At 41.7% G+C, this 15,345-nt stretch overlaps 1 protein-coding gene across 1 annotated transcript; it reads left to right on the top strand.

Annotated features, from left to right (window-relative positions):
• Positions 1 to 4,201: 4,201 nt before the first annotated feature.
• Positions 4,202 to 14,754, top strand: LOC145933864 (uncharacterized). The gene is made up of 2 exons (XM_083033878.1): positions 4,202 to 4,515; positions 14,193 to 14,754. The coding sequence occupies exons 1-2, from the start codon at positions 4,202 to 4,204 to the stop codon at positions 14,752 to 14,754; spliced, it is 876 nt and encodes a 291-aa protein (XP_082890004.1).
• Positions 14,755 to 15,345: the final 591 nt, after the last annotated feature.

The raw sequence follows: 15,345 nt of genomic DNA, 5'->3' as shown, positions 1-15,345 counted from the left end.
TTGAACTAAATACAAAATTTAGAACACAAGCGAAAAATGATTTTGAGAAAAATTTGTACAAATTGATGAACAACGCGGTATTTGGCAAAACGATGGAAAATGTGCGTAATCATGTAGATCAGAGCTGTCCACGTTTTGCACTTTTCGGCCGATTTCCGAGGCTCACCGCCTAGCGGCCCCCACTTACGCTCGAGACCTTAGCAACGCGTGGCCCGATAACCGTAGTTGCTAAGGTCTCGAGCGTAAGTGGGGGCCGCTAGGCGGTGAGCCTCGGAAATCGGCCGAAAAGTGCAAAACGTGGACAGCTCTGATGTAGATGTAAAATTATTGACAAAGTGGGACGGACGATACGGAGGAGAGGCGATGATAGCGAAACCAAATTTCCATAGCAGTAGCGTCTTTTCGGAAAATTTAATTGCCGTAGAATTACGTAAACTAGAAGTAAAATTTAACAAACCAATCTATGTTGGTATGTGTATACTCGACATATCGAAAGTGTGTCTGTACGAATTTCATTACGAGTACATGTCACCGCTCTATCGTGAAAGATGCCGGATAATGTACACCGACACAGATAGTTTAATATACCATATTAAATGCGAAGACGTCTATGAAAATATGAAACGCGATATCGCTAGATTTGATACGAGCGATTACACTGCGGACAATGCGTACGGTATACCGCTTGTGAATAAAAAGATACCGGGTCTAATGAAGGATGAAAATAATGGCGCGATAATGACCGAATTCGTCGGGCTTAGAGCAAAAATGTACGCGGTGAGGGTGGACGGCAAAAAGGACACTAAAAAAGCAAAAGGTGTCAAAAGTAACGTTGTCGCGAGAACGATAACATTCGACAATTATACGCGGTGCCTGAATGACGAGATTGAAATGACACGTCAGCAGTCATGTATAAGATCGAAATTGCATGAAGTGTATACCATCTGCGAGACAAAAATTGCTCTAAGTTCGTACGACGATAAGCGGTATATCATACCTGATTCGACTGACACATTACCATGGGGACATTACCAGATACCCTTATAAAATATAATGTAATATAATGTAACATATGTGTATGTATTTCATATATTGTAACGGAAAGGATATATTAATAAAGATTTTGTATTTCATGTATATTTTAATATTTCAAATATTTTTTTTTATACAGGGTTTGTCAAAAGTGTGGAAACCCCTAAATAATTTTTGTAAAAATGAAAATATCAAAAAACGGTAAAACATGTATTTTGATTTATCAAAAAAGCTACCCTATGACATGGATACCGATCATCCCCCACCCCCTGGAACGCGGGGGTAAGAGGGGGGTTGAAAATTTTAAATTGGATTAAGGGTCGAGTGGGGGCTCGTTTGAAAGGTCTTTTCATAACAAACACACCCTGAAAATTTTAAGTCGCTACGACCCCCTCATTCAAAATGGCGGCCGTTCAAATTTCGAAATTTCATGCACTTACAAGGGGAGGTCGCGGTTGACTCTTCACCGATTTTGATCTCCTTTGGTATGGTGAATCTACATCGAAAAAAAGTTGCTCCATGTTCGAGCTTTTCGTCCAATGCGCCTTGTAAAAAAAATTTTTTTTTTCCCGAAGTTTAGAGAAATTGTCAGGTTCGTTACGAGGCCTAAAGAAAGACACACTTTCGTTCGGTGCCGCTAGTGCAGCGGCAAAGCACAAGAATAGTAATCCCGGGATCCCAGGTTCAGAACTTTGGGCTGTCATAACTTTTTTTTTTTTTTTTTTTTTTTAATAACGTATTATTTATTATGATAAATAAATATTCGGCATATTTTTATCGTTAGTTATGCATATATCTCTTTATATATTTAAAATTAATAAAATGATCGTAATATAAATAAAATATTTTTATAGAGAAATATTTTTACTTTTTAAAAAGATTTATACATTTTTTCAAATTTTCTTTAATCTAATAATGTTAGAATACACACTTTTCATAGCTTTACAAAATTCGGATTTTCTACCTGCTGTGAACCGCTGGATGCAACCGCTGGTTGTCCAGCGGTTCACAGCAGGTAGAAAATCCGAATTTTGTAAAGCTATGAAAAGTGTGTATTCTAACATTATTAGATGCAAGAAAATTTGAAAAAATGTATAAATCTTTAAAAAGTAAAAATATTTCTCTATAAAAATATTTTATTTATATTACGATCATTTTATTAATTTTAAATATATAAAAAGATATATGCATAATTAACGATAAAAATATGCCGAATATTTATTTATCATAATAAATAATACATACTTATTACTTTTTAATTAATAAATAATACATGTTATTAAAAAAAAAAAAAAAAATTATGACAGCCCAAAGTTCTGAGAACCTGGGATCCCGGGATTACTATTCTTGTGCTCTGCTGCTGCACTAGCGGCACCGATCGAAAATGTGTCTTTCTTTAGGCCTCGTAACGAACCTGACAATTTCTCTAAATTTCGGGAAAAAAAAAAATTTTTTTACAAGGCGCATTGGACGAAAAGCTCGAACACGGAGCAACTTTTTTTCGATGTAGATTCACCATACCAAAGGAGATCAAAATCGGTGAAGAGTCAATCGCGACCTCCCCTTGTTAGTGTTATCCAGGATCAACTGCGTGGAAGTGACATGAATTTGATTCCTTGTGTGTGTGTGTGTGTGTGTGTGTGTATGTGCGCCCGTGTGGCTAAACAAGTGTGAATGTGTACATAGTGGTGATAGGTTGCAGAACAGACGATTGAAAACTGTTATCTCTCTTTAATGATTCAAAACCTTTTACTCCGTGTTTTAAAATAAATTTTACTCAGTGTGTTAAAGTAAATGCTGAAAGTGGCTGCCATTTATTTCCTGACAATATGCCAATCTTTGATAGAATGCAGAAATGGCTCTACGATTCGTCTCAAAAGGTATCAAATCTATTTCATCCCTTATTCGTTGTATCAATTCTTGGATGCTTTCAGGTTTTGTTTTGTAAACCTTACTCTTCAGGTATCCCCATAGATAATAATCAAGAGGAGTTAGATCTGGTGACCGAGGTGGCCAATCCTCTCCTCCCTCATTTCTGTTCCTTCTTCCTATCTATCGTAATGGAAAAGTCTCATTTAAAATTTGACGTGGCCGTAAACCAAAATGAGCAGGAGCTCCATCATGCTGAAACCATATTTCTTCGAAATTATTTGGAAAAATATTTCGTATGGCTGGAATTATTTGATCTACAAGTAATCTCTCATATCTTTGAGCGTTCAGATTTTCTTTAAAAAAAACGGCCCTATTAAGTAGTCATCTATTATTCCACACCATACATTAATTTTTTGTGGATATTGTGTGTGAGTTTCCCGCACCCAATTCGGATTCTCATCTGACCATAAACGAAAATTTTGATTGTTAACTTCTCCCGTTAACGTGAAAGTTGCCTCGTCTGTAAAAACAATTTGATAAGGGAAGATGGGCCGGACATCTATTAGTGCCATCATTCTTTCACAAAAACCTATACGACGCTCCAGATCTCCGTCTTGCAATTCTTGAACATATTGTAATTGGTATGGATAGAACTTGTTTTTCTTTAAAATTCTCCAAACGGACTTGGGAGCAATATCGTGAATTTGAGCGGCTCTGTTAATAGTAGAATTGGGATCTTCAATAAATGTCTGCATAACATCAAGTTGTTTTTCTTCGTTAGTGGCAGACGATGGTCTCCCTGATTTAGGGCGATTTTTTACGCTACCAGTTTCTCTAAAACGTTCTATTGTTTTTAAGACAGTGGACTTATTAATTCAACGATTCTTTCACGTTCCGACAATTCGCCAGCCATTTTTAAAACGTTTAATTTTTAATCTGCCTAAAATCTGTGAAAACAACTGATTTTGAGTAGCCGTGAGAACAACTGATTTTGAGTAGCCGTGAGAACAACTGATTTTGAGTAGCAGCGAGAATAACTGATTTTATGTAGCCTTTTAAGTTTTTCACATTGTTCTCACGGCTACATAAAATCAGTTATTCTCACGGCTACTCAAAATCAGTTGTTCTCACGGCTACTCAAAATCAGTTGTTCTCACGGCTACTCAAAATCAGTTGTTCTCACGGCTACTCAAAATCAGTTGTTCTCACGGCTACTCAAAATCAGTTGTTCTCACGGTTACTCAAAATCAGTTGTTTTCACAGATTTTAGGCAGATTAAAAATTAAACGTTTTAAAAATGGCTGGCGAATTGTCGGAACGTGAAAGAATCACTATTCTCATGATGCGTGGATGGGGTGACAACGAGCGATCGTCCGCTGCTGTCGCTCGATTATTTAATGAGACGTATCCGAATCGTCGAATTAATAAGTCCACTGTCTTAAAAACAATAGAACGTTTTAGAGAAACTGGTAGCGTAAAAAATCGCCCTAAATCAGGGAGACCATCGTCTGCCACTAACGAAGAAAAACAACTTGATGTTATGCAGACATTTATTGAAGATCCCAATTCTACTATTAACAGAGCCGCTCAAATTCACGATATTGCTCCCAAGTCCGTTTGGAGAATTTTAAAGAAAAACAAGTTCTATCCATACAAATTACAATATGTTCAAGAATTGCAAGACGGAGATCTGGAGCGTCGTATAGGTTTTTGTGAAAGAATGATGGCACTAATAGATGTCCGGCCCATCTTCCCTTATCAAATTGTTTTTACAGACGAGGCAACTTTCACGTTAACGGGAGAAGTTAATAATAAAAATTTTCGTTTATGGTCAGATGAGAATCCGAATTGGGTGCGGGAAACTCACACACAATATCCACAAAAAATTAATGTATGGTGTGGAATAATAGATGGCTACTTAATAGGGCCGTTTTTTTTTAAGAAAATCTGAACGCTCAAAGATATGAGAGATTACTTGTAGATCAAATAATTCCAGCCATACGAAATATTTTTCCAAATAATTTCGAAGAAATATGGTTTCAGCATGATGAAGCTCCTGCTCATTTTGGTTTACGGCCACGTCAAATTTTAAATGAGACTTTTCCATTACGATGGATAGGAAGAAGGAACAGAAATGAGGGAGGAGAGGATTGGCCACCTCGGTCACCAGATCTAACTCCTCTTGATTATTATCTATGGGGATACCTGAAGAGTAAGGTTTACAAAACAAAACCTGAAAGCATCCAAGAATTGATACAGCGATGATAAGGGATGAAATAGATTTGATACCTTTTGAGATGAATCGTAGAGCCATTTCTGCATTCTATCAAAGATTGGCATATTGTCAGGAAGTAAATGGAAGCCACTTTCAGCATTTATTTTAACACACTGAGTAAAATTTATTTTAAAACACGGAGTAAAAGGTTTTGAATCATTAAAGAGAGATAACAGTTTTCAATCGTCTGTTCTGCAACCTATCACTATGTACACATTCACACTTGTTTAGCCACACGCGCGCACATACACACACACACACACACACACACACACAAGGGATCAAATTCATGCCACTTCCACGCAGTTGATCCTGGATAACACTAAGTGTATGAAATTTCGAAATTTGAACGGCCGCCATTTTGAATGAGGGGGTCGTAGCGACTTAAAATTTTAAGGGTGTGTTTGTTATGAAAAGACCTTTCAAACGAGCCCCCACTCGACCCTTAATCCAATTTAAAATTTTCAACCCTCCTCTTACCCCCGCGTACCAGGGGGTGGGGGATGATCGGTATCCATGTCATAGGGTAGCTTTTTTGATAAATCAAAATACGTGTTTTACCGTTTCTTGATATTTTCATTTTTACAAAAATTATTTAGGGGTTTCCACACTTTTGACAAACCCTGTATGTTGTACACATTATATATTTCTAATATTGAGGAATTAATAAACAGTTTGTATGAATTAAATTGTATTATCCTTATGTATCCAAGAGTTATGCGAATTGTCAAATCCCAGCCATTTTACGTAAACCTCGTCACCCCTTCTGCGCAGTACTTTCTCCACGAGATATACGTCTGGATAATTCGCGCTATGCAACTCGTGCTCGTAAAACGCTCCAGCGACAGATGTTTTGCGATAGTCCTCGAGTAGATAGGTTACAGGATTAGTACGCTGCACTTTAACAATTTTAAACACTTCGGTTGTCCAATTTGGTGTATAACCCTTCTCGAAAAGTTTCTTGTACTTGCTAACGCGTACCGGGTCACCTACTTTGAACTTTGCCGGAGCGGCAATCTTTATGTTACTATATACTGTTTTTAAAAGTTTATCAGCGATCGCGGGGGTGACGTCGACGGGTCGCATGCCGATCGTTCGATGCTTGCGCGCGGTGTAATCCGATACGAGTTCCGCCAACGCGTCGATCCACTTGTAAGTTCCGTTCAGCGTAAACATCTTCCACGTCGTTCTTCAGCGTGCGATTGAATCGCTCGACGATCGATGCCTTCAATACCGTATATGTAGAATAGTGATTGATGTTATGTTTCCGTATAAGCCGTTGCACATCGGCGTTGTAAAATTCCTTCCCCATATCGGTTTGCATGTTTCTCGGGCATCTCTTGCTATCTCGAATTATCTCGGCGATAGCGTCAGCCGTCTCGGTTCCACCTTTACTCTTGAGTGGTATGGCCCACGCGTACTTGCTCAACACATCGATGACGGTGAGTATGTAGTGATAACCTTTGTTGAAACGAGAGTACGGACGCATCTCGACGATGTCAGCTTGCCACAGGTCATCGTATCCCCGCACTATGACGTGTCTTCGGGGAAAATTTTTCCTTGCCGGCGCGTGCAGTTCGTTCACCAACTGCCGTTTCTCCAAACTATGTTGTTTCTTCGCTTCGTCGGTTTATCTCGATCGTTTGTCGCTCGTTTTATGATTCATTTTCGTTTGTCGTTCTTCAATAGCCGTTCTTGAGCCGTTCTTGACCCGTTCGTAGCCGTTCTTGACCCGTTCTTGAGACGTTCGTAGTCGTTCTTGAGCCGTACTTGAGCCGTTCTTGCGTTGTTTACTTCCGTTCTTGACCCATTCGAAAATCGTTCTTGATTCGTTCGCTGCCTTGTTCACAGTCGTTTCTAACCCGTTCGTAGCCTTTCCTGACCCGTTCGCAGCCGTTACTGACCCGTTCGCAGCCCTGCTTGAGTTGTTTGTAGCTTTGCATGTAGCCTTTAAAGACTTGTTCGTAGCCTCGTTCGCAGCCCTGGTTAAGTTGTTGGTAGCCTCGTTCGCTGTTGCTAGGCCGTTCACTACCACTACCACTCATTGTAGTTAGATAGTAGTTCGATAATCCTTCGTAGCTGTTCGATAATTGTTCGTAGCCGTTCGATAACCCTTCGTAGATGTTCGATAACCGTTCGATAGCCGCTCCTAACCCGTTCACTGCTGCTCATTTAGGTTGATAGTCGTTTCTGAGTTAGCGTTAGCCGCGCGTTGAAGTTCGTTTATCACAATCTGTATTGCCCGCACATCCTTCTCGAACGAAGTCAGCTTCTCATCTGATTCTTTCTGTTGATTCATCAATCTTTTAACGCAGGATTCCACATACTGTTTGTTGACGGCATCGGTGTCAGCCTCAGGTTGCGCTACACGACGAATCTTCCGCGACCTTGCGTCATAGTCCGTAACGACGCGACACAGAGCGTTTTCGTGCACATAACTTTTCACCAATCTACCCCAAGAACCGCTTGTGCCGGTTGCATCATTTCTTGGTTCGAATAATACAAATTTGTTGATAGGCATTTTTTTCCGATACGAGTGACGCTGATCGACTGATTAGATTTGTCGAGACACCATTCAATTTATAATAATGCCTGCTTCGCGAAGTTCCTCGATGATCGACAGGATCTCATTGTCGTGAGTGTTGTGGCCAGCTCGGCGCGAAGCGTCCAGCAATCGTACCCGATCCACTAGCTCGTTGGGGTCATCCCAGTGTATGTAATCGATCTTATTGTCGGTTAGTGCCATCGCGTGAGGCATGAATACTCCCTTTCCAGATTTTTTCTTTTCAATCGATATCAATGGTGCGATTATATGTTTGTACTTGTATCCCCTGTTGCTTCGTAATTGACCTTGTGTGTCATAATTGCGTTTATGCGCGTTCGTCGCCAATAATATCCTCTTGTATTTATGTATATCATCCTCCGTGTAAATGTCATCATCGGGAATTCTCTTGAAGATCAACTCGTATAATCCTGGTGTACCAATATACCTCACTTTGTCTATAATTATAGAGTCATATTTGTCAATGTCGAATCGTTTGTTACCGAGACGCATTTCATCCTTGTCGAAATAGACACCGTAAACGTGATCGATTTTCCTTTCTTTGTCACCACCGAGGAGAGTGCTCATGTACTCTTGTCCCAGTGGTCCCAAGTGCTTTCGCAACATTTCTTGACCTTCCAGCGTTTGTAATGTGTTTCGAACAAACGATGTTTCGAGCGTGCTGCCCGAGGTTTCGAAAACATTTTCGTTTGCGAGTGTTTCGGGTATCATAGGTTATACGATTCTCGTTGTCGCGAACGGTGTAGAGGTTATCATCGGTTCATCCAGTAAAGCATCCGATGTACGCGGTGTCGATGAGCGATTCGGGTTTCACCCTTTCCTCTTTTTCGGTGTTGCATCATCCTTCTCCTCTTCCTCCTCCTCCTCCTTGTACCGCTTGATGAGTAAGATTTTAATCTTTGCGGTACTTTCCGGCTCGTTTTTCACCGCGATCGAGTTGTAGACAATCTTTTGTAGCGGCTCAATAATAGGTCTAAAATGGGTCTTGACCGCGATATCGTCATGGATCTTACCGGTCTTCAAAGCGTGATGTTTCTTGCGGATTGATTCACTCGTTTTCGCAATCTCTTTCGCTATCTTTTCACGCTCGCGAATATTATCGCTCTCAGCCATGTTGACAGAGTGTCGAACGCTCGTGTTTCACCTCTCTCGACAGAACATCGGCAACGACTAATTGTTTTGCGGTATCGCGAACACGTTAAATCCATTTCTGTATCGGCCGTTCGTAAGCGAGCTATCCTTATCTATCACTAGAAATCCATACTTTTGCTGCCAACAAGTACGACATAATTCACTGAAATCCTCATATGACATGTCGGTATTCACGTGATCGTTGTACACATGTTTCAAGTTGGTACCGTCCTGTTTAAACAAGATTAGCAGGTTTGCGTTGTCGCGTATAAGATGTTTCGGTATTCTTGCGTATGTCTGACAGAGATAGAAGCAGTCGACGTTCGAGTGGCGTCCCATTGAAAAGTACTCTCTTATCGTATTTTGTTTGTCGCACGCCACGTCATCGAAAACGAAAATCGAGTTTGGACATGCTTCGCTCGGTGGAATGACGTCACTGTTATTGGAGAATGTAAAATAGCCGATTTCATCGATCGACGTCAACAAATTCCCCAGATACCGATATTTTGGCTGTTGCAGCGACTTTGAGTATACGTACACCTTTTCAAAGCGGACGCCGTGCGGGCTTTCTATCAAACTAATCAACACGTTAGTTTTACCGCAATTCGAGGGGCCGCAAACGATCGCGCGTATAGTAGTCGGCAGTATCGTACCGTGTCTACGCATCTCCGTGTTGTCCCCCATCGATCGTAATCTGGTGTCGTAATTCGTCACGCGTATCGCGAAAGGTTGTCGCACGAAATTCATGTTCACACTCCTGACTGGATCGAACGTCTGCCTATTTATAGCTGCGCGGAACAGCTACAATTTGTGTCGAAAACAGTTTTATTGCGAATGTGCGGCAATTACGTCCATTGCGTGTGGGACAAGCTTCCGGAACATATAAAGGCGGATTTGGAGGTTCAAACTTATCGCCGCTGTTTCGAACACTACAATCGACCGTGGCAGCGAACGCACATTGACGGTCCAGCGCCGATGATAAAAGATTGCAGTGAATGTTAACGAAAATAGGTAGAGGCCTATTAAATCAGGCGATAAACGCACTTCCGATCGAATTCCATATCCCCGGCTATCAGTTTTGCGATCCGGGCACACGACTACAAAAGCGATTAGCCAGAGGCGATCGAGGTATCAACCCATTGGACGCAGCGTGCCGTGAACACGATATAGCGTACTCTCGAAGCAACGATTTCATCGAGAGACACGCGGCAGATAGGATACTCGCCAAAGAAGCGCAAACTCGCATCGTTGCGAGAGATTCGACTCTCGGTGAGAGAGCCGCCGTCACAGCTGTCTGGCCAGCGATGAAAGCCAAGACGAAGTTCGATATGGGCCTGAAGACGACAAAGACGAAGACGAAGAAAAAGATGGCGAAGAAACGAATACTTCCGGTAGCGAAACGTGGGGGTGTATTACCGATTCTACCAATGTTGGGCGCGCTCGGATCTCTGGTCGGTGGAGCGGCTGGTGTAGCAAAGATGGTGAACGACGGAAAAGCTGCACAACGTCAGTTGCAAGAGATGCTACGTCACAATCGCGCCATGGAAGGTCACGGATTGTATCTCGCTCCATACAAACACGGACGAGGAGTTTCAACGAGAAAGAAGGGGGGAAAAAAAACGTCAAAGAGACGCTAAAAATGCCACAGGGCGTAACTACCAACATACAATTGCTACAACTGGCAAAACGTATGCACATTCCGTATTTTAGAGGTGTTTTCATGCGTGATTCGTTACGGATCGGTGGTATATATCGAAACGAGAGCGGCATCGTAAATTTGGATAACGCTAAAGGATCGGGTACTCATTGGGTAGCGTATGCAAAGAGGATCGCGCCATATATTTTGACAGTTTCGGCAACCTTCGACCGCCGAATGAATTGGTGCGATATTTAAATGTGACAAAGATACAATACAATTACACAACTGTTCAAACTTACAATCAAAGCATCTGTGGACAATTGTGCTTACAGTTTCTCCGAGCAGTCGATGCACGTGAATTTAAAGACTGACATTGCGCTATTTAACTCAGTATTCGTTTAACAGTTTAGTCAACATGTCTATGACATTCACACTGACCGGGAAGAGTAGTGTTCTCGCGGTAAACTACTTTCCCGCCGTAGATTTGAGCGACGATGAATAGGAGCTAGGTCTAGCGGATTTTGAGACTTATCATACGATATCGAACGTGAATTCCTCGAATAATAAATTTTATTTTGGCAAAGATGACGCGGAAATTACGATTCCCGAGGGATCGTACGAGCTGCGAGCGATACATGAGTTTTTAAAACATGCAATTTCACGAAAACGTCTGCGACACGCTGTTCGTGACGATGATAAAAAACATGCTGACACCATGCATATTCGGACGAATGACGACGGTGACTTTGAAGATGGAGAATATCCGATAGTGCTCCGCGCTAATTATAATACGATGAGGAGCGAGATTAAATGCGCCTACAGAATGAATTTTAGCAAGCCTAACAACATCGGATCGCTGCTAGGATTCTCGAACCGTATACTATAGCCGCGAAAATGGTACAAGTCGGACATGCCGATTAATATTATCAACGTGAACATTATCCGCGTAGAATGTAATGTGACCGCGGGCGCGTACAGCAACGGCAAACTCGTTCATAGGATACATAAATTTTCACCGAGGGTACCACCAGGATATAAGATATCGGAAACACCGGCGCACATCATTTACCTGCCGATCATCGTGCGGAGCATTACTGATTTAACGTTACGCGTTGTCGACCAGGACAGACGATTGCTCGATTTTCGAGGAGAAGAGATCACCATTAGATTGCACGTACGACGACGACAGCGATAACGTACGTGTGCGGCGTATGAGATGCTCGTGTTGAACGGATCGAAAGACACGAGAGATAACACAATCTTTACGGAGCCAGCGACAACAACAACAACGTCGACATTCACTAATATCCAATCATCCGGTTGCACTAAGAAAAAGAAACTGAACGCATCAAACGTTGCGTTTTTACAATCTTTGGGATTCGCGGTGCGAAATCTGAACAATGACCGACATCCTCAACATTGGAGACGAGCCAATCTTCGACGATCGCATCATCAAGATCGAGACTCACACGTACAACCCGTTCGCTAACACAACATTCGGACACAGTGATGAGATAAGAATACCCATACAACAACAGGATCTGTATACGTTGCCGTATGAAAGTTTCCTATACATCGAGGGAGAACTAAAGATAAATAAACCAGCCGAAGGATCTGCTGTGATACTGGGAAATAATTGTGTCGCATTCATGTTCGATGAGATTCGATACGAACTCGATGGCGTGGAGATTGATCGCAACAGAAACGTGGGAATAACAAGTTTGCTCAAAAACTATGTAACGATATCATCCGATAGAAGCGTGATTATGAGAAACGCCGGCTGGACTGATCCGACTACTGCAAATGGAAACTTCAATTTTTGCGTACTGCTCTACATGTTATTGGGATTTTGCGAGGATTACAGACGAGTGGTGATTAACGCTCGTCATGAGTTAATCTTAATACGATCGCGCAACGACAACAATTGTCTGGTTGGAGATTCGACGCTGGAGCCTGTGATCAACATATTCAAGATACAATGGCGAATGCCACATGTATTATTGAGCAAGATTAAGAAGCTGTCGATGCTGCGCGCTCTGGAAAGCGGACATTACCTCAGCATGGGTTTTCGCTCGTGGGATCTGTATGAGTATCCGCTATTGCAGCATACAACCAAGCATTCATGGGCCATTAAGACAGCGACTCAGCTGGAGAAGCCACGATATGTTATCTTCGCTCTGCAGACAGGTCGGAAAAACATCATGTCTGAGAATATGAGTCGATTCGACGATTGCAAGATGACCAATGTGAAACTCTATCTGAACTCGGAATGTTATCCGTACGACGATGTAAATCTGGATTTCGTTAAAAACAGATGGTCGATTCTGTACGATACGTATGCGCGTTTCTGCAAGAACTATTATGGATACGAGTATCTCGAGCCGAGTCTCACCGTCTCAATGTTTCTACGTAACGGTCCGTTCGTGATCATCGATTGTTCTCGACAAAACGAATCGGTCAAGAGCGCAACCGTGGATGTGAGATTGGAATTCGAGTGTAAGGAGAATGTGCCGATGAATACCACTGCGTACTGTCTCATCATACACGATCGCGTGATCCAGTACAACCCGTTGACCAACGTTGTGCGCAAAATCACCTAAACGCACCAACAATTTAGAGAGAGGGGGAAGCATAGCAGAATATAAATCAAAGTGTTATGAGTTAGTTGTCATTCTTCTTTTTTAACTGATACATCGAAGAGAGAGATCTCATCATGTCCGTACCAACGTTTGTGGATCTACAGGGGTTTATCCTCAATAAACAATTCATTGTAAAGGAAGCGGCAATCCTGAGAAGAGGATTTATTTTGTCACATTATTTTTTCGCATGTCCTGTACCATGGGGTGTGCTCATAAAATCGGAGAGACACCAAGCCTCATGGTTGACTCGAAATCATCATGGATTGCAATGAGAAGATGGAAACGTTCCATACAGCACGGCGTTTGATTACAACAGCTATCGTTGGTGGACCACATGAAGAAGAAGAAGAATCCATTCTCGTATATGTAAAAGGACTTGAAAAGCGAGAATGGTTAGCCGATATATTGGATGATGCGGGAAACGGTTTCATTATTGAGACCTTGGATGCTGATTACGACAATATCGAGTCTCTAAATAATCTAGATGTTAAAAACACTATGCGATGTGGAAAACATGTTAAGAATTGCGCATTACAAAATGTATTGAAAATATTTAACTGGTGGTCGCAACGCCAGAAAGAATTGCAAGATTTGGAAAAATAAAATATTTAAACATTAATGTGTTTTATCTCTTATTCCCCTCCTCATTCCTTTCCTCACGAATCGTTTCTAAGAATTCTTTTTATCCGAGCGCCGTTTCCCCTTCTCTTAAATTTCATAGCGCCAATAGTATTCTAGAATCTCCCACCACATTTACCCCACTACTTTGAAAAATAAGTGTCACGTATATTCTTAATTTTATACGATCAATGTTGCGTTAACCGTTCGTGCTGGTGGTTCACTTTTAAAATCTGAAAATATGTACTACGCTGAAAGAAGCAGTGGCTCCGGCAAACGTGTGAATAATTACGTACCGAGTCGTGATGACTCCATCGTTTGAGAACAAATGCGACAAGTAAGTTTAACTTTTTCTATTTTTCTATTTTTGTCTTTATATTTTTACAAATTGTATTATTTTTCAAACTAATTTCATTTTTACAGCATTTCGTTGGAGCCTCGTGCAGTTCGTATACTAGGTAGACGATATGCATTGACAGCTACGGAATTTAAATTCCTTGAAATTGGTATCAAAGTGGATTCACCGAGTTACGTGGAAATCGCCATAGGAGATCATCGAGGAAAGGAACTGATACTATCTCTCGAAGCGTGGAAGGGACTCTATGAGCAACGTCACAATATTCAGAATCTGCTTCGAAACAATTCTAAAGATGCCTACAGTTTTATAAGCGTTGGACCGTTAACAGTGCGAGTTCGTACGATTAATGACGCCAAGTTAATAAGTCTTGAATCTTCAAATGTATGCATGATGATGATCGAATCGACGTTACACCGTATGTTCGATCTCGATCCATGCATTGATGTAACTTTTGACCGATTGGTTAAAATTACCAATACAGTCGATATCAAGTTTATGCAATTTTCAAATATCGCGTCCAATGTAACGAATCCTAAAGAAGTATCAAATGTAATATGCGCTAGCGACGCCTTCAACAAGCATCAGCTCATCGATTGCGAGCTGGCAGCTTTAGTTTTTAGTCCATAATATGTAAGAAAAAAATATTTAAAAGAAGAATAAAGAGTTTTTAAGTCTAAATTATGATGTACTTTCTTTGCATACATTTCCATTCTCCATCTTTCTCCCACCCGTAAGCAGTCCCAGCTCTTATACGTAGCTCGTTGCATGGTCCTTGCGGGGGATGACGTTATGCGGGGAAGGGGGAACGTGACGCTAGAGACTGAGAGGTTAGGGACCGAAAGGCTAGGGACCGAGAGGCTAGGGACCGAGAGGCTAGGTAGCGCGAGAGAGATGACGCAAGGCGCAGCGAGGAAAGAGAGAGAGATGAAGAGGAGAGAAAGAGAGATAGCGCGAGGCTAGGGACCGTGAGAGAGGTAGCGCGAGGAGAGAAAAAGATAGCGTGAGGTTAGGAAGCGCGAGAGAGATGGCATGGCGAAGAAAGAAAAAGATAGCGCGAGGTTAGGGACTGCTAGAGAGATAGCGCTTAGGAGAGAAAGAGAGAGCGCGAGGTGAACGTGAGAGACAGAGGTAGCGAGAGGCGCACGCGAGAGAAAGAGAGCGAGAGGCGCACGCGAGAGATGACGCAGTGAAGGAAAAGAAGAGGAATTTTTAAAATAA

This window comes from Prenolepis imparis, unplaced genomic scaffold (assembly GCF_030444845.1).
Source record: "Prenolepis imparis isolate NDT839.2.m4 unplaced genomic scaffold, iyPreImpa1.0 SCAF_3, whole genome shotgun sequence".
NCBI lineage: Eukaryota > Metazoa > Arthropoda > Insecta > Hymenoptera > Formicidae > Prenolepis > Prenolepis imparis.
The sequence above is the reverse complement of the archived record's forward strand: the minus strand, read 5'-3'. Positions and strand labels throughout refer to the sequence as shown.

What these genes read in the sequence shown, in the direction of transcription:
- LOC145933864 (XM_083033878.1), top strand. Translation starts at nt 4,202, where the DNA reads ATGGCTGGCGAATTGTCGGAACGTGAAAGAATCACTATTCTCATGATG. An exon ending in ATTCACGATATTGCTCCCAA is followed by an intron (nt 4,516 to 14,192) that starts GTCCGTTTGGAG and finishes TCATTTTTACAG; the next exon opens with CATTTCGTTGGAGCCTCGTG.